Genomic DNA, 21,065 nt, shown 5'->3' with positions numbered 1-21,065 from the left:
AACGAGCACCAAGAAACGACTCAAAGTTGTTTAATATCAATGGATGAAGGCATGTAAAAGTATATTTCGGTAGAAAAAAACAAAACAAGCCACAAAAAATAAAAAGTTGTTTTACAAGGTATGAAACTGGAAAATGACTCCTTGGTGTTGTTAAAGACTAGCTTATGTTCTCACTGTTATGAAGAAAGACCTGGATGGATCCGCCAGGTTGGTGGTGTTTAAAACATCTGATTTGGGGTTTAGAGCTAGACCTACCTGAGTCACACATTTTAAGTGTAAAATTGGACTCGATCGAAACGGATTTGGGTAATTTGATTCCTGGGATGTTTATTCAGTCCTCATTAAAAACCGTAGCGAGTGAAATTTGCATCTGAAGCTGAGCTCAGTAGCTGATTGAGATAGAAAGCCAGGCTTGCGTTTGAGGTAAAATGATCTCAATACTATCCTGAAGTCTGTCGGTGTCGTTAAATAACCTGAGCAGTGTCAATGTTTGTCATCATCTTTAGTGGAGGAAAGGTGCTTTGGTAAACACGGTGATGGTGAGACCGGCGTTAGAGGCCGGTAACGAGCGTTTCAGTTTGTCATCAAGAGAGCCGTGGGTTGCTTGCTTTAGCCGACAGATGAAGCTCAGTCTCTGGTGTAGTTGTGAAAAGTGTTGCTATGACGACAAATAATATTAACAACTTGCAAAAAGGAAATGTGAGTCCAGGATTTGTGTTTTGTAGTGTACCAAACAAGCGTTTTACAACCAAAATGTATTAACCAAGTTATCCGTCTGGCAATTATTACAGTGTGTTCAGGCTGGTCTGTTTCTCTAAATCCATGTATTTACTTATTAAAGGGGGGCACAGCAACAAACACATTAATAGTTACAGGAGTTATTTAGAGTAATGAATAAATGTGAAATAAACCACTTTAAATATTATGATATAAATAAATAGCTAAAAACGTTGCTCCTCTTTGTGGTTGTTCTACTTCTCTTTCTGAGGCAAGAAGAGTTTATTTATACTGCACGTTTCAGGAACAAAGGAATTCACAGTGTGTTACGTAAAAAACATGAAGAAAAAGTGCTAAAGAAACAGGACACAAAAGGACAAGAAGAAGAGGGACCACGAGGAAATGGCCTCCTCTCAACATACCAAACCCCTTCCAACTCCCCGTCTTGGAGAAAAACACTCAACCCAATGAGGTATTGCTTATGTTGTTTTAAGGAGACTTAGTCAACATGTTCAAGTTAGCTTGCCAGAAAAAAATGGCAGCTTTTTTACGTCAGTTCAAACTGACATTATTTTGCAAACAAGGTCAATATTAACTTCTTTGGCTGTTTGGGGATAATAGAACAAACCACCCATCGATCCAATTCACCTGAATTTATTGTGAGGAGGAATATGACATTTTATACAGCCTTTGTTGTACTTTTACGTTTTTTTAAAACATGTTTTTGTACTCTTATCCCTAAAAATGGACGACAACCTCTCCATAGCAGGCTCAAGACCGTTCTCTTCAATCGTTCTTGTGGTTAGATTTGCTGCAGAGGAACTTTATGATCCTGACTCCATGTCCCATTAACGCATGTACTAGCCTGGCTTTGTGCTCGTTTACCTTGTGTGTTGTACCTGCTGCCGTGGTCCTGAATGACACCCACAATTTATTCATGTTGTTTTAATCTGTGCACATAACATCTCCTGGGAGAGGGATGCATATTCAATTGTTCTCCCCGAGGTATCTTCCTTTCTTTCTTTTCCCATAATTATTTTTGGGGCATGGAATGAGTTTTTCCTTATCCGATGTGAGGATCCAAAGACAGAGGACGCGTTATGTTGTAGAGATTGTGCCATGAGGCAAATTTGTGATTTGTGATAATGGTCCATACAAATAAAATGTATTTAAATTAAATCGCATGGAATGATGTCTGAATATCCATGTATATTACGGACCATATCCTATAATTATTACTTTAAATGGGGACGTTCAAAATGGTCATGAATGAAATTACGCAGGATTAGGACAAACCTAAAGGCGCGTAAACGACCCAACAGCAACCATCCGTCGACAGTAAAATGTGAAAAAAGGAAATAAAGTCGACATACTTTCTAGTTACATTCATTTCAAGTTGAACCACGTTGCACACAATCAAACCAACATTAATAATTTCAGTGCAAATAAGCTTGGATGAAAGTGTGTTTTTAGGAAACATTAAATGAATTATTAATGTGACATTATAAATAATATTCAGTCTTTGTACCAAATTAAATACTGAATTTGAACTATGTTCCTGTTAGATACAGTGGTGAAATGATTCAATTACAAACATTTATCTATAATCTAAATAATCAGTCACAACATGTAGGGGACCTTAGGGGTGTGTGTGTGTGTGTGTGTGTGTGTGTGTGTGTGTGTGTGTGTGTGTGTGTGTGTGTGTGTGTGTGTGTTTGTTTGTGTGTCTGAGCCATACAAGGTACAAGGCATACCATATGTTTGTGCTCACGTGTGTGTGTGTGTGACTTTGTTTTAATGGTCTTTGTTTGATAGTGTTTTAGTCTGTTGCAGTGGCACACACACACACACACACACACACACACACACACACACACACACACACACACACACACACACACTCCTCTCCAATATGTGTAATTGTGGCACAGCTGGCATCGGATGGGTACCTGATCAGGTACAAGTGGTCCTTGAGCATGCAACATGACGCAGTTTGCTGCAGTGGAATGTGAGATAAGCGATGGACAACATGGAGGCCCGCACTCACTATTCTGCTGTATACTAAACATCTTCATGCACTATTTAGGTAACGAATCATACGGGTTCCCATAACTGACTCTACGACTCCCACGACAAGTGGAAAAGCTGCAAATACAAGCAGCATCATGTTGAACCACATGAGCCACATGCCGTACCACAGCGTGAAGCTGCTCATCGTGATGAGGGAAACAAGACCACACACTCAGGCCGTGCCCTCTTCACCAGATGATTACACACAGATTTAACTGACTTAGCCTGTTGCTTTATTCAGTGAGCCAGTAGCTCAGCATTAACGTATATAGTGTTAAGATTCACATTGAACAACATTATCTTGTGTTTTTATTCTTTTGTCAAAGTTTGGTCCTCTGCCTGCAGTGTCTCACCCAGCGTCTGACAAGCGTTGCTGCTGTCCACTGTTGACAACTCATTTTCAGGAGAAGTTGCTCCACGCAGGTCGATTGGTTGCTCAATGACGTTGCGATGCCGTTATGTGTCATTATACACGGCCATTATGGGACGGGGCTCCTGTGCCACCACAGACGTGTAGAAACACCTGTGCGACGTTAAAGGAAAGACATTTCCATAAATTTTCAACGGACAATAAACCTTTTTAGATTTTCTTTACGTCTCTTGTGATTGTGTACTTGTTTGTGTGTTTTTGTGGTGCGCTGCTCTTATATCCAAAGACACAAAGAGGACATGACAGTTCCTTCAGTTTATTAACCTGAGTAAGGACATAGACACAACTTTAGAAAATTAAGAGCAACACATTTAGTACAAAGATGCACAGCAATACACAGAGAAGTAGGTACACAATTCAGCACTGCATAAAAAGTACATTAAAAACATGTCAGAAACATTGGCTTATCAGAACATGAACAGCATCATATAAATATACATTCGATATATATGCATATCAGAAACTCCTCTTTTAAATTCCAATCTTTGAAACTCTGAAAGTAACAGCCTTCTCTTACCCATCTGTGTTTGCCGTGTGATATACTTCTTTCCCTTCCCACAAAATATCAACAGAATATTTACAAAATCTGATAAATACCTCATTTGGAAAAAAAAAACATAAAAACAAACATGCATTGGTGATCATCAGCATCAGTTTGTAAACAATGCGTAGATATTGGCATCATGCAGGATAAACTGAAGTCATAAGAAATACAAGGATTTTGCAGAAGCTAGCAAAATGGCCCTATATTTAAAAGCCTAATGAGTTCACAAAGTATCCCACATCCATCCTGCGTTAGTGCTACAGCTGCCACTATGGCCTCATCCTCCTCTGAGTCTGTCCTCTTGAATCAAACAAGCATAGTGGAGCATTACGACTCACCCTTCTATAAAACTTTGAATTCAAACCTCCCCACTCCCCGGACGACGGAGCCGGGGTGAAGAAATAGTGCCCTGTTCAGGCTGAGGCTGTGATCCGCTACCTGAAAAGGAGCCATAAGACAATGGGACGGGATTCAACCACTGATATATTTCAGCTGAGAATGGACTCTACACCAAGAAGTTGTATGTATCACATGGTATCAATTACAACAGACACATGCAAAAAAGGCTACAAAATAATAATACAAAAAAAAAAAAACTACGTACATCCTGATAAATCAAGATATTTTCCATTTCTCTTACAAAAACGCCAGTGTTTTACCTGCATATTCATAAACATCCATATCATTTGGAGACACTTGCCATCACTTTAGACATGCAAGGTTCTTTATTAAACATTATTTTTCATGGTTCTGTGTGCTGGAAAGCTTTAAGAAACAGAGAATATCGCTACTGATGGATACTGACCGAACATCCAGTTACAACCTTACAAATATAGTGGCCGGGACGTCTTTATTTTATGTTTTTCGTTGGTCCAAAACTCATTTTTTGTTCACAGCCAATATACATATTTTCATTCTGTATCGTTTTGCCGTTAATGAGAAGAGAAGTTTTGTTGAGCTCTTGTACAGCGTGTGGGCTCTCGTGTTTGGGGCGTCTCACTTCGGTGCTGTGTTGGTGGGCGGTAGATTCCGCTGTTTAAAGTACTGGGTGACCTGCTGAGGCAGTTCAGCTAGAACTGACTTGGCGAGGGTCTCCTTGGGCGCCTGCGAGAGAAGAAGAGCAAAAGAGCACTTTCATTTCAACAAAAAAACAAAAACACAAAAAGTTAAGTGAAAGGAAGGTTGAAAAAAGTCAATTAGAATACTGGTGATGGTCTATTTCGGTTCTGCTTCAAGTGACTTTTCCTGACTCTGCCTGGTATTTGCAGGTCCAGGACATCAGTGCTTACTGATGGTTGTGTGGTCTCTACTGCAGGAGTGTAGTTTATGGACACTCCTTTACATATTTTGCTAATTATTGATCCCATTTTGTCTTGATTTGTGCTAATAAACTACTTGCTGAGTCTCTAATCACCACCAACTCTATGAAGATAACAAATACATAGCGACCAGACACTGCCAACACATCGGCTCATCATTTCAGGACACTGTCATGGTTACATTTCCTTTCTGTCTCAGCTTCATTTCTCCCTCTCCATTATGGCTGTTGCTGTCTCTCACCCTTACACCGATAAACTGGAACAGAGCCAGCAAACACTGTGTTCCTCCCACTACAAAGGAAGTTAGCTCGCCCACCACTCGCGCCCACACACACACACACACACACACACACACACACACAGACACACACAAAATATATGCTACAATGAAGAAAAAAAATGCAAAGTGAGTTGTCTGGTGTGCTGACTACAAATGTGCACACACTTATAACCCATGTGCTTATCTGAAGCACACATGTTTGGACACTCACTCACACTACAGCATCTTAAATGTGCTGTATGCTCATCAACACACAGACACACAGACACACACACACACACACACACACACACACACACACACACACTCACAGTGTCTCTGTCGAGTCTGAGATAACCAGGCAGCTCTCATCATCTCGCAGACCCTGCATGTGTGGAGTGTGTGAGAAGTTACAATCTGAGTAGCGACAGGCTGCCATTTGGTGACACGTTCACACTCAGACAGCATGACATCGTGTCATTAGGTGAAGCCTCTAACGCAGAACTAACATGGAGTCAAAGAGACACTGTAAATCCCATCGGCAAGTCAAAACATTCGCCGAAGTGGCATCTCTGCAAATGTTGACCGAACAATGTCAAACTTTACTAAGAGAGGTTAAACTTTACTAAGAGAGGTTGGGTTGTTGTATTTTAGTCCAAATATTTGTGGTTGTTTGCTTAAGTTGTGAGGCAATTGTTAATCAAACCTGATCAAACCACACACACACACACACACACACACACACACACACACACACACACACACACACACACACACACACACACACAGTTCTGATGGAACTGATGATCTGACTCCCATATCAGATTTGAGGAGAGCATCAACCATTTAGGATACAATACACCTGAGACTGGACTTTACCTTTGTGTCTGTATATGTGTATGAATTTACAGGATAGGAGCTTTTATGTTTTTTGTTTAACTAGACTTTGTGACACAACACAGTGCAAATGTCCTCTAACTGAATGTACAGCAGCTGGAAGGCAAAGACGTGACCAACTTGACAACAATTACAATTATTAATTGTTCTGTTACAGTAAATATTGACCATGACTTGCAGCTATCCAATGATATGAATACACACACATATATATATATATATATATATATATATATATATATATATATATATATATATATATATATATATATATATATATATATATATATTTAAATGCAGGTTCCATGTCACTCTGCTGGTTTTCAGAGACTGGTACTCACATTTCGGAAATCTCTGAAAGGGACAAACTGCACAATGTCGCGAACAGCCTCTTCTCCCGTGTTGGACCTTAAAACGCTGGCGTCTCCATCCAAGAACTCCATGGCAACAAAGTCCGCGTTGCCCACACCGATGATGATGATGGACATGGGAAGCTTCGACGCCTGGACGATGGCGTGACGCGTCTCGTCCATATCGCTGATGACACCGTCTGTTATGATGAGGAGAGTAAAGTACTGCTGCACGGGAGAAGAGGGGTGGTGGAAGTGAAGATATGGAGGGAGAAATGCGGGAGAGAAGACACAAAGCCAAATGAGAAACACTCGGAGTGTGATGTCACTGCTAAATCTTGAATCTCCTCTCAAGACACTTGAAGAGGAATCTGCAAGAGGAAAAAAGACTGGGACAATAAATTGAAATCATTATGATTATGCAGTTAATAATGGTGAGCAGGGTGACACAGTGTTGTGGAGGCGGAGAAGTGATACAAAACAAAATGTAGATTGTGAGGAGTGACGGTGAAGAAGAGACAGAACGTATTCAAGAGGAAGAGAGAGCTTGACGAGGGAGAGAGAGAAAATATAGAAACCAGAATGAAAGCTTTTCTGCATTACAGCAAGTTGGGCTCCATTCTTATAACACCATCTGCTCCTGGGAAAAAAAATGATGGAAGGAAAAAAAATGAATCGACAGATGAACAAGGGAACGGGATGAAAAAAGAAAGGAGGCTCAAATAGCAAATCATTTGCAGTGAATCAGAAGGGAAAGAGATTAGGCTTCAGCATCAGAAATATCATGCAGCATGTTGCAATCCATACGTGTTGTAGTTCATCATTTGATGATTCTTTTCTGACAGGACGAACCTGAATAAATGAGTTGCGCATCATGAATGCATGAAGGGCATACGCATATTTACGTCTGTATAAACTAGAAAAATTTGTTTCATTCACAAGTCTGAAGATGGACACAGATGGCACTCATCCTGCTCTTATTTACAAGAAACAAACATACACAAATGATAAATAAAGCACTTTCCGGAGACCATTCCTATAAATATGCGATAAATACAGACATAGATGCTTGCATAAGATAGAAAGATATTTTTTCTTTAGGAAGCAATTTTTTATTTGTTATTGCATTCAGACATTGACTCGACTCAGTCCGAGTCAGGCAGAGTGTTAATATTGAACACGCCGCTTGCCCAAATAGCACAAAATTTGACACTCATTGGATCCCCATCTTCACCCAGCAAGTGTGAAGTCGATCAGATCAGATTATTAAGATGTACTAAGGACATTCTGATACACAGTAAGATTCTTTAACCAACATTAATTTACATTTTTGTGCAGCAAGAAGCTATAAGCTACAAAAGCTACGTTACATTTTAAAGTTCGCTTTTTGGCAAACACTAATCCTAACATGTATTCAATCGGCATAGAGCAGCATTATGGACATCATGGACAGGGAAAACTGGAAGTCCAACATGAACAAAGAGAAATATCCGGCTCTTTAGCAGGTAAACGCTGCAATGTGTTCATCAGTGAGTTTATAACTCTGCAGGTGTCATTTGGTGTTGCAGCGGGTTCATCAAAGCCTTTTCGATGAAAACAACTGTCTGCTTGAGACGGGGTTGACGACAGTGAACCAAATTGAAAAGTCACCGGCCGTAAAACAAGACAGCTGAAGAAAGGTCGAGCAGTATTCTAAAAAGCAGTGCTTCAATAAATGATAAGGCATAGTAAGCAAACAAGCTCTGGAGTAGAAAGAAAGCAAAAATGAACACAGTGCCGAAATACTGATGCCGAGGAAATTAGTACAGCATGAGAGGGAACGATGTAAACCACAACATCAGAAATATGTAAAAGACAAAGTGCAGCCAGCCAGGCTGGATCGCACTCAAGATAATATTAGGAAATCAAGATTTTTAGTGAGACGACAAGTGTACGCACAAGGATACGATGTGTGTGTGTGTGTGTGTGTGTGTGTGTGTGTGTGTGTGTGTGTGAGTCTGAGCCATACATGGTATAAGGCATAAAGTGAAAACAAAAAGTGGAAACCAGAGGCCTGAAGTGAGTGGGCGAGCCAGCTATCTTCCAGTATAGAGACGGTGTGAATAAGTCCCGCCCACACCGGAGGATAACAATTATTTGCTCTCCATTTACTTTGCAGTGTGTGAAGGTGACTCTTTGTCACTTTTGTCTGCTCCCAAACAACAGAATAATGCTGCCTTGTGGTGGGAGGCACTAACAACAGGGAAAAGAACCAGAAGAAGCTGCTATAGATTGTTGTACTAATAAATTGATGATGACCCAGCACTTCCATCTTTGTTGTATCAACAACACAAACTGCCACATGAAGTGGAGGTTGTTTGTTGGCATGAGTATGATCATCAGAGAAAGTAGAGATAATGTTGGGTTATAATCTCCAAAAACCTCCATGAATATGGTATGCCATGCTGACCACACAGGTGTGAATGAACCAATTATTGTACGGCATATTGATATTGATCAATGAGTCCCTACTTACACCAAAGAATTGACCATTTACAGCAAATGGTTATGAAGTTATATTTGTTGAAAAATAATTAGTTTTGAGCTCTCTTATTGTCTTATATCATATGTAGGCACAGCCACACACACACACACACACACACACACACACACACAGGGGTTCGGTGTACTAAAATGCGAATTGTTATCCTATGATAACAACAACAAGCATGAAGACACACGCTGACATTAATCGGAAAAAGAATCACACTTTTATGTTACACACACACACACACACACACACACACACAGGGAGGGCTCTGAAGCCTGTCTCTTTAATGTGCTAACAGCAGCGCTCATTAGAGAATCATTATAACACAGATCGACAGGGTCTCTCACACACTGGGACACGCACAAAATGCACTGGCCTGCAGTCGGTGTGTTAGTAACGGCGGTGTGTTTGTACACACAGTTACACACTCTTCCGTCGCAGGTTCTCTCATTATTTGAGGAACAGGAAGATTGAGGCAGAGCAGCAGCCGATTTGTGCGGCCTACCTACCCAACCTCCTACCCCAACTCACACACACACACACACACGCACACACACAGGTCTAACCACCACCCCAGTATGTGGTCCACACACACTTCTGCCGTGGCTGTCAGATCTCATTGTGTGTCACTCCTTCCTATGTTCCCCCCCTGATTGAACTCACTGTAATATAAAACAAGAAAAGGGCCTGCAATCATTTCCTTACAGAAACAAAAGGATTCTGGCACACAACACAGACGCGTACAATCCTTTGTGTATTTTGCTCTTGTATTTGTTCTCCACAGGGTGACAGGATACAATTAGGGACAAAAAGCACCGTGGGAGTATAATGATACTCAGCCACTGCACTCTCTTCAGATTTAGGCAGGAGACTGACTACAGTACAAGAAGGCAAAACGGACCTTTTGCTGATAGTTTGGAGATCCAAAACTACTGCCAGTGTCACACATCTGTGTATTTTCTTTGTGGAAAAACATAGTATTGAGCTTTCCGGGTAATTAAACCTGAGTCTTGCTGCCTTACAAATAAATATCAGCAACACCATGTGGGACCGCTGTTTGTGCCAAAACTTGGTGAAGCTGCAACGCAGGCATGCTGTCCAAAACACGGACATGAATTGAAAGGAACTGATAAATACACGGGCACAAGCTTTTAAAAAAATTACAGAACTACTACTGCTGTTTATTTTTGCATCGCTAACTCTGAAATAGAAACGTGCAATTAGAAATTTAAATAGATAAACTGGCTGGACTTGGTTCTGCATCAGTGGAAGTTACTGGTACGAGTTACTTTGGTAACAAAAAATAAGATTTCCAACTGTACACAACGATTTGTGCGTAATTTAGGTTTTTCATGAATGTGTGTTCCAATCTACACACAAATTGTGTGAAGTTTCAAATATGTTAAAAAATGGATCGTCACTACTCAATTAGAACACACACAATTACCAATAATATAAATGTAAATATATGCTTGAGATAAGCCACTGCTATGCTGCGTTCACACCGCGTCAGTTTACTCGCTCGACAATAAAAGTGTGTTCACGCCAAATTTAAAGGGGATGTGGCTTATTGCCGTGAAAAGTGCTTTCATTTCCGCTATCGACCGTGGAAGAAATAACCCCTATTTCTGCCTTATATTTGTTGTGGAAGTCCCCAAAACGTCAGAACATCAAATGCCCTCGTGTCTGGGTTCATAACACATCTCGCTGAATTTCACCGACTCCTCCAGAAACTACGCCTGGCTTATCTCTGTAAAAACTGTCACCGTTTCCGTCATCTGCTTTATACTTGTTGTGTAAATTCCACATACGTCAGAACATCAAACTCCATCGTGTCTGGGTTCATAATATTAGTCCCACAACAGTGTCTGAATGAAGCCGCTACGAGCTCTACTTCAGGCTGACGAGCAACAGTTTGATTCAGCAGAGGCAGGACGGCGGTGATGACGGGCGGTGCTCATGGGATTTTTTTGCCAGAGTTGAAAAAAGGATTTTTTCACAACCTGAACGCAGCATTAGTCATTGGACTTTCATCAATATAAGCTCCAGTCCAGACTAGTTGAACCAGGAGAGACTAGCACATGAGCCGGCGCAGGCCTATCTTGACATGTCATTGCAGGGTAAACACAAGTGTAATCATTAACATTAATTTCATTCAGGTGGACCAGGGCCCTGGTATTGTGCATGCTGGCTCACCTGAATGACTGTGACACACTAAGTAGACCATAACGGGACCATAATTAATTTTCTCATTCACCGTGCTATGACATGTCAAAAAGGCTGCTAAGTGAAGGGCCTACTGCTCATTTGAGACTTCATTTCATTGAGAATGTTGCATAGGTCACAGCCCAAGGAAAACTGTGTGAGTTATTACTAAGAAATGCTACAAAAATAGAAAGCCTTCCTGGATGTGAGACAGAGCCTTAGGCTTGTTCCCGATTTGTATTTGTATGTGTAACTGCTTCAGATACACAACACAAGGGCCCACCAAATGGAAGCACATCACGCTGGAATCCAGTGGTTTTAACTAAAACTACTCAGGCTGAGCTGTGATTTGCTCTTCTTGTTCCAAAAAGGTTTTCTGAAGAGAAGAGACGACAGGTGTGCCACTAATTTGATTAGCGATGTTGTACATAAACAAAACAAGACTGAAGCCACCCACATATGATCAGCGGTAAAATCCCTCTGAGCTGGCCGTGCCGTTGTTTTCCTGAAGGGAGAAAATGCCAGCGGTTTGCCATGCTCAAACTTCAAATTATTTCAGTGAGGACCATGGATGCCGCTGACCTTTTTCAAAGTACAACCAATGAGATAACAACTGCAAATGTTGTTGTTGCCTAGAAACTGTGACTAGCCTCCCTGCGTACTTTACGATGACATGTTATATCTGCTCTTTGCCTCTGCAAGAATTTCTTATCATGGGAAGGCAGTTTGAAAGTCCACAGTTTGTGTCTCTGTGAGGCAATATTTAGCCACAACAGTGCTAAATGCTAACATAAGCATGCCAACAGGCTCACAATGGCAGTGTTATGCTGTTTAACATGTTCCTCGTCTTTGTTTAGCGTGTTTAAATGCTAACATTTTCACGGCAACCCATCCAGCGATGAATGGGGTTAAGTAGTGGACAGGTTGATGGACACTACCCTCCGTAGAGCTACGCCACTCGCAAGGAAGAGTCAACCACATGAGAGGTTGGAGAGGAGAGGAGGGAAACTACAGATAAACAGACATAAAAATAGAGAAAATGAGATGGAGGATGCTCTACTATCATGCTGCTTAGCCGAAAATGTGTGAAATGCCTGGTCAGTGTCTCATCTGAAAAGAGGTGTGATGTAGAAGAAGAGAGTTACAGAAGTTGTCACTCTAGTCTGTCACCCTCGGCCCTTGCACTCTGGTCTATGTGACAGGACTCGGAGCCAACAGATGCACACACTTCTTTGTCCAGTCAGCCATCAGACTGGATAAATTACGAGTACAAACAGACACTGACAGTACTCGCTGCTTATTACTGCTCCTCTATTGGTGAGTAAATTTAACAATTTAGTGTCATGTTTGTGTTGAATCATCAATAGAATAATTATGATCAAACCTTGGTCCGCGGGTGAATGTGAAGGATTACAGAGACAAGGGATGTCTACAAAAGCAAAGAAGAACAGAGGTTGGTGTCCTGATGCTGCCTCTGAGGTCAAAGTATGACTTTACAGTGGTTCATAGTTCATAGTCTGGACCACAAACAGCCTGAGAGAGCAGGGATGAAGGGACAAAGAAAAACATCACTGGACAGAATCCTCAGGGGAAATGCTTGGGTGCCAGCGAGAGTATGATGGGAATCTTCAAATACTGATTTGAAAGTGGCCTCTTGACAGGCTACAGGAAAAAGCTCATGACAAGGAAAGCAGAAATAATAAGAGGATGAAAGAGATGACGTAAGTGGGGACCGGGTAGACCTTTAATAGTTGTTTGATAGCATTGAGAAAGGTGAAGAATCCTGTGAAAAGATGAAATGAAAGAAGGTAGTGAAGCATTATACAGTCTGTTAGCTGTCAAATCATAGTTCACCGAGGAGCGGAGCAGTAGTCTTTGAGCAACGAGTGCGGCAGGGAAAATATAACTTTGAAGAGAAAAAGAAGAGTTTCAGATACTGTCGGGAAATTTGTAAGGAATATGATGAATCCCACTACTAGTATCCTACTACCTGCACTAGTAGGTGCATTCATGAATTCGTCTGTGTCAATGGAAACAGGTAGCAGACACTCTCAAGCAAGTACACATTTACTTATATTTAAAACCCCAATACTTAGTGAGAAATGTATGGCAAGTATCCCTTAACCAAATTGCATGGCATTCCCCACATCAGTTGTTGAGACATTTCATAATCAAAACAAAAAGGTCAACTGCATCCTCTTGGGAAAATGCATGTTGCCATAAAATTCATCAACATGGCTCATACCCGATATTTCATACCAATCAAAAGCCTTACCCGCTGTGTGGCTAAAGACAAAAGACAACAATGGTGCGTGCTCCAACCCAAGGAATAAAATAGGCAGTTTAGCAGGACAGGCTGTTGGTGGAGGATAGTACAGAACAGAAAGCTCCTGAAATAAGTTAACCCTCTTACAGATAACCGCAGCCTAAAGGCTGTCAGGGACATAACTGAAACAGCTCATTATTCCAACGATTTAGTCTCCACCATCTAATCCACAGGAACTTCAACTTCATTATCATCCCAAAGGAATACAAAAAAGTAGATATACCTCTTAAAAAGCAGCAGTACAAAACCAAAGTGTCAAATGTAACGCTAAATGGAAAGTGGAATAGTGACATTCCCATGACCCCCGCTCAACCTTTGTCATTTTGAAACCATTCAATCACAGCTTGTGCATGTATTGACAGGATCAGCATGAGTTTCAATTCATCAACCACATCCTACATTTCCTTCAGAAACCTCTGGCTGACATCACAGGTGCTACATAAGTCTTTTAGGTGTGTCGTGGGTAGAAGGTGTTGTGACACGGCCGGCTGAGTTCAGGCATGACAACTGAAGAATAATTCAAACATGGAAAGGAAAACCTACCGCTGCGTTCTCTTGTTGGAGTGCCTGGGCAGCGAAACGTGCCACATGGCTGATGATTGGAGAAAAGTTTGTTGGGCCGTAGAAGCGGATGTGAGGGAGACAGGCCGAGTAGGCCTGGGCAATACCCTCCACACCTACACAGAGAAAGAGACAGGAATGCTTTCAATTTCAACAAACCTTAAATGTAAGACAGATGAGAAGTGAAGAGGGCCGGAGAGAGACAGCGAGTGGTGGAGGAAGAGAGGTTTGTGATGGGGTGGGGAGGGAAATGTGGAAAAAAAATGTCTGTCGCATCTCAAGTGAGACATTTTCTAACTGGGGCAGCAGCTAATGAAATTTTTTGTTTCTCATAAGACTCCAATCAGCGTAAACAACCAGACGATTGAATGTGTGAATGACTTCATTGGTAACCTGCATGTTTTTATGTTTACTACGGGAACTGGGAAGTCAACATTGCAGCTTAAACACTGGTTCCACAGGTTATTTCTTGATTTAGAAGTTGTGTTCGCTTCCTTTATATCTCGCTATATATCAAAATTGTTTTATATGGTAGTTCGAGCAGCACTTTGAGACTGCAGTCTTTCAAATCAGGTTTTATTGTTTGGCCCGGAACTTTTAATTTTAGAGTGCACTGGAGGCTGAATTGACCTTTCCAAGAAAAGCTGAGCTATAATGCTCTCTTACGTAGCTTTAGAGAAGCAGTTCACCAGCTAACCTGAAAAAGAAAGGGCGTTTGTGGAGGCACATGTTTAATAACGACATGCTGCACTATCTATTTTAAAGAAACACACAGAACCTCCTGCCTCTGTCAGACTAAAATAGGCGGTGCACAATTTCCTTCTGGGTCGCACAGTTGGGCTCACAGCAGTCGGTACTCAAGTCATGCGTTTGGCAATGCAAATTAACACATTTGTTGCGTTCACTGATGCACTGTTCTTCAAAACAAGGTGCAAGATACTGAGGGAATATTAGTTATAGTGTGTATTTGCTGAGTAACCTTTGGACTGCTAGCAGCTTTGTGAGGTTGCTCATCATAACAAAAGTGACATGCAAGTACAATGTTTGCCACGTTCGGCACACGAGTTAACATGTTAACATCTGCATTTGCTCCATCACTAAAATTAGCAAATTTCCAACTTTGCTGTCATATTATCTGGAGAGGTTGGGTTTTTTTTCACAGGGTGTGTTGCATCGTTGTTAAACCGAAAAAATACTCTTGCAGTGATGTGTCATCTCTTTCTCTGTCGTGTTGTATTTATTTCCACAAAGTCACATTAGCATTGCAACCTTCTATATGAATGTATAGAGAGAACACGAGTCTCTTAAAGAGTGCTGGCAACCTCGTTGCTGTTGCGATACTAGTGTAGTCATATTTTATTACGGGCATGACAGGGTGTTTTGTAGACGCATAAGACAATGTCTTACATCTTCATAGGGAAAGAACAGCTTAGTAACTCCTATCTGTTAACGCAGCTTGCTCCGGGGAAGATGTAGCTCCGGGCCATAAAGAAGCCAACAACCTATTAGTTTAGATAAGGGAGAGTGTTTTCAGCTTGTGCTATTATAAATGGAATAGAGTTAAAAACAAAAAACAAGTCAATGTGTCAGTGTGGTACGAGAGCCGACAGAGGATCAGATGGTTCTTCCGAACAAGTTTGTATGCAACAACGTCTCGTACAACGTTGCAATGGTCTTCACTCACCAACCCTCTTTTCTACAAAGACAGATATATAAAATGCTGGAGGGATGCTACGTATGTTTGGAGGCCAACCCAGAAGTTTACATTGATACTGACCCAGTGGGATTTTGAAAATTGCAGAAACTAAGCTCTGTGGCAAACACAAGTATGTGATACATTCTATGTTCAGTTCAGTAAGATAACGTTAAAAAAAAGTATACTTTGGGGGGAAAAAATGTAAACAAAAATACAATTGCCAGACATAATAAGCCAACGTTAAGATAAAGCAAACAACACCACTGTTGCAGGACTTCAACAACTCCACCACAAAGCTGAAAGCAGACTTGTGTTTCGTGTCATACGGTTTAATGTCCCTGCAACCCCAGAAGTCTTATTTAGTCATTTCTTAGTAACCAAGACGAGTAAAATACACAAAAGGAATATTTACTGAAGCATTTCATATCATAGAACAATGCCTTAAAATCTACTTGTGTTAACCACGGACCTTATTTCAGACATCTCACCAAAAGAAAACAAGAAACCAATTAACGAAAGTGCAAATATGTCAACTCGGGGTTTTGGGACTCATTCCTGCAGTGCTCTAGTTTTTTCGTATCTGTATCTGCATATACAGTGTACATGTATGTGTACACATCGGCATTGATCATTTCAAATGTAGCAGCAAGGTCATCGATGGTATCGGTGACAGTAACTCACCTGAACAGAACGGGTTGGTGGGGTTGAAGTTGATGGCAAATTCGTGTGACACCTGAGGACACAAGAAACCCACACAAGAAACTTGATATTCTTCCTTCACTACACTGTAGAATATTGTTGAGAAATACTATCCATATCTCCACACCTTCCTCCCATCTCTCTCTCTCTCTCTCTCTCTCTCTCTCTCTCTCTCTCTCTCTCTCTCTCTCTCTCTCTCTCTCTCTCTCCTTTGTCCTTTTCATCAGCTCAGTGCCATGGCAACACAGATGGGTTGACAGTTGCGTAATCATGTGAATATGCATGTATATAGCTTACAGTTTTATCTGTGTGTGTGTGTGTGTGTGTGTGTGTGTGTGTGTGTGTGTGTACATACAATCCTCACAACCCCTCCTCTCTCTGTCACACACACACACACACACACACACACACACACACACACACACGTATCACTCATATGTGTCTAGGATACATGAATATACACAAACAACAATAACAACACACACACACACACACACACACACACACATACCTTCCAGTCTGGTGGCAGTTGAGCTCCAAATCCTAGAGCAGGAAACATTTTGTCGCTGAAAATGAAACCATGACAACAGATTGGACCGTTAGTTAAACCTTTTTCTTTCTTATTTTTCATCTAAATTCAACAAGCTGGATTTAGACAGCAGAGGACAAATTCAAAGACACTTAAAGAAAAACTAGCTGAGAGCTGGCCGAAAAAAATGAAGCAATGTTGTAAAATGGCTTCTCACTAAGAGAAGCACCTTTCACTGAAGGCAAGCATGTACACACGTTATGCTATCTTTTTTAATTTGAGGGATTTATCACTCTTCAAACCACCTGTTCAGACAAAAGAATACATTTACATTATCTTACAAACGCCATCGAAATCTATGAATTATTGGTGTTCGTCAGTATTTTGTCAGTGACATAAATGTTGGACTTTACTCTGTAAAACAGAAATAGATGGTTGTGGTCAGTAGGCAATTTTTGTATTCATGGTCTCACGCCACTAATAAACATATGACCCTAATCCGTCCTGGATTCAGACAGGCCAACCAGAGCTGTAGCAGTAGGAACGTACCCTGGTGGTGCCTTGTTATCAAGAGCCGCCCTGTGCAGAGTTCAAGCGCTAGGATTGGACAGACGTCCATGTCCGTGTATGTCTGTTAGCGCGTTAGCAGAGAAGCTGGAACAACAGCAGTTCTTTGCATTTGTGTCTGCAGTGTTGTTGACATTAGCTGTTGTCTTCAGTCTCTAGTTCTGCTGAGCGATGAAAGACTGACCTGAGTTTATGACAAAACTGACAAAGGGTTGGAACTCAAATAAAAAGTCCCACTTACAAATCTGTCTGCTACTTCAGCTCCATGGATATATCAACACAGCACAGTGAGGCTGCTAATATTTCAGAAATATGGTTGTGGCCATAGATTATAACTTGTGCAACCCTCCGTCAGAATTGGCTGACACCCATTCTAACGCTTTCTACTGTGGTTCTTGGGTGTGATAGGATTCATAAGGATATTAAAGAACTGATAAACCACTTTAATTACTACTGCAGAGCCCACAGTGGCATGCATAGAAATAGCCAAACATATGTAATGTCACTGTTAACCTGGTAACATCCTGTCACATGATATTCTATATCATCGTTTTTTTTCTTCTTCTCTCAAATGCTCCATCTCATTGGAAATATCTGACTTTGTATTAAATCAGCTTCTTACCCCCAGAATACAGGTGCTACATTCAAAATTCAGAGCATTAATACGGCAGAAAATAAGTATTTACTTTGTGAAGATATGGTTGAGTAATGGTGTTGAGTGGAGTGGAGGTTGTAATCTCAGCTTCTCTCTGCTTTGTAATCTGTATAGATCAGTGTCCATATTTCTGTTTCTTTTTGTTTATCTCTAAGATGACTCAAGTCCTAACTGATTAAAAAGAAGAAGATACTCACGTATCATAGTCCTGTATGATTTGTCCCACAGCTAAGATGGCAGCGAGATACTCATTGCTGCCCAACGGGTTAATGTAGTGGAGCGAGGACGGCTCTCGAGGGTTCCCATTAGATGCTGTGAAGTCGATACCGACCTATGGAAAGAGAAGTGGTTTAAGTGTTTTGCTCAAAGGCACATCGACATGGGCTAGCGGAGCTGGGGCTCGAACCACCGATCCACTGATTGAAGGATGGGACTGCTAACCACTGCTAAACCTTTTTTTTTTTTTTCACTACGCATACCAAAGCATACCAACGCAGAATGCCCTAGATGTTGGTGACTAAACATCGGCAGCAGCAGTGAACAGACAGAAATGTCTGATTTTTTTTGGACATAAAACAATATTATCACAGGAGGAGCCCAGTTTTATTGTTCTTTTTCTGTTTAGGAAGCTGGAGGGCGAAAGCATTCGATTGGCAACGACACAAGCTGTGAGTTTTAATATTCTGTTTTGTTCAGCTCTCCTGTACATTCGCTGAATGTGGAATAAGAAATGTTATGTTTGCTCTCAACGTGCCGCACGCTGCTGTCATTGATGCCTCAATCGATTAGCTGGTTTGGGTTTGCGTCTCTATTTAAAGTGGGTGGACTGGGGGGCGCCCTCCCGGCACAGTGTGTGCATTACGTAGGCTGAGTCCTTGTCAACGGCCCACGTTGATACCAACCCGCGGCCCTTTGCTGCGTGTACCCTCTCTCTCTCTTTCTCCCTCTCTCTCTCCCCCCTTTCCCTGTTCTTAATTGCACCAATAAAGACAATAAAAAGACATGAAAATAATCTTAGAAAATGCAGTTAAGAGGATTATGAAAAACTACTGAACTACAACTAACGGACTTGTGCCTTGTTTATACTTCTGTGGAAAAGCTTTCGCAGAGCTGCAGAGTCGGCTTGTAGAAAGCTGAGATTGTTACAACCGTTTGCAATCATTGTTACACCTGATTCATTCCACATACCGGAGCTCCTACCCCTCACCCAACTCTTCCACAATGTCTTTTCTCCAGCCATGGACTTGTGTCAATGAGTCACCCATATAAAAAAACCAAAAGGATTTTAAAAAACGCGGCTCCAAAACTCAAATTTATTCCGAAATGCAAACCAGTGCGTGGATGCCTGAAGTCAGTGAAACCTGCCCGCACCGAGCTGCACAGAATACATAGACGCAAAGCCAGAGAAGTACACATCAATGCTATCCTCCAGATTCACACACTGATTTGCCCTCTTTGTCCAAATCAACAAAATAGTAGAAAACTCTGTGTTGTGTAAGGTTTACTGACCTCACATTACAAGATGTTCTGCCTGTTAGGCCCTTTTGTTCAGACAATGGTTACGTTTTCTATGTTCACAAAGCCTGAATAACTCAGAAAACATAACATGTATGTTAAGCTCAAGTATAAAACTCAATCCAATGTCACACAAACAAGCTACTTTTAACAAACTGACAACGGCAGTATCTATTCCTTCGGGGGCGTTATACAATAGGAGGTGAAGGTCTGAAAGAAAAAACAAGAAACTGGAGGAAGGAGGACTGAGACAGATATGTTGTCTATGTTCTTCAGCCTTGACAAACTTTATTCTGTATTTTGATGTCAGGGATGCAATTTCTTTAAATTGACATTCTAGATTTGTTTCCAGTGAAATATGAATGAGTTTGTGACTTTGCTTTTGTGAACATATCTGCTGCTGTCCTATAAAAAATATGCAGCCGAGTTCGATTTAAAACATTAAATTCTATTTCGGTCCAGAGTTTATGAAAGACAACCAAGCTGACACAGGAAATGTGTCGCAAATTTATACACATTTCAATATTTTTTTCTCTATTGTGACTCATATCGCAATATTGAACAATGCAATCGCGCATTGCAGATTCTGCTTATATCGCGCAGGCTTACTGATATGTTTTGAAAACAGTTTCTGAGCTGGAACCTCTCATTATCTTGGAGTAAGAGAACACCAACCTATTTTGAGAAAAGCGCATCACTCGCTCATGTTATTTAAGAGCCAATTGGTATGATTTAGTTGATAGTGTTATTATTTTTTCCAACTGTTGTTGCTTTTGCAATTTTGGCAATTACCAAACTGAATTCCTCAAACATGTTCACAGCATTGTCATTTTAATCTTAAAGGTTACCGAGTCAAGGAATTGAATTTGTCTTATGTAATTTTTGAAGAAAAAAAAACACAATTTTCCTCCAAGGATGGATACAAAAGAAAATATTGTAGCGCAGCTGCGTCTCCAAGTGACAGAATGTGCCTGAAACCACGCAGATGGCCACAGGGTGATGCAGCGATCACATACTGTATCTCCAAATGCAAACACACAGGCGCTTTGAACACATGAACCCAAAGTCAAAAGACACACACACACACACACACAGTCACACGGCCTAACATAATATGAGATTAAGAGTGACAAGCTTTCCCTAAGGCGGTGAATAAGGGTCTGTGTGCTGACAAGAACCTAACCCAGAAACTCTCC

The 21,065-nt window shown here is 41.1% G+C and overlaps 1 protein-coding gene across 1 annotated transcript in view; it reads right to left on the bottom strand.

Moving 5' to 3' along the window:
- Positions 1 to 3,457: 3,457 nt before the first annotated feature.
- cpne2 (copine II) overlaps positions 3,458 to 21,065 on the bottom strand; it is a 40,046-nt gene continuing 22,438 nt past the window's right edge. Inside the window, exons 11-16 of the mRNA XM_068602701.1 lie at positions 18,552 to 18,685; positions 17,115 to 17,169; positions 16,586 to 16,637; positions 14,191 to 14,324; positions 6,578 to 6,814; positions 3,458 to 4,865 (exon numbers count right to left, since the gene is read on the bottom strand). Coding sequence (XP_068458802.1) covers positions 4,758 to 4,865; positions 6,578 to 6,814; positions 14,191 to 14,324; positions 16,586 to 16,637; positions 17,115 to 17,169; positions 18,552 to 18,685 — 720 coding nt within the window. The 3' untranslated portion in view covers positions 3,458 to 4,757. The remainder of the gene's footprint in view (positions 4,866 to 6,577; positions 6,815 to 14,190; positions 14,325 to 16,585; positions 16,638 to 17,114; positions 17,170 to 18,551; positions 18,686 to 21,065) is intronic.

The sequence above is a fragment of the Clinocottus analis genome, unplaced genomic scaffold (assembly GCF_023055335.1).
Source record: "Clinocottus analis isolate CAN_PGR_092001 unplaced genomic scaffold, fCliAna1.0.p SCAF_6, whole genome shotgun sequence".
Classification (NCBI taxonomy): domain Eukaryota; kingdom Metazoa; phylum Chordata; class Actinopteri; order Perciformes; family Cottidae; genus Clinocottus; species Clinocottus analis.
This window is presented reverse-complemented; position numbering and strand designations above follow the sequence as displayed.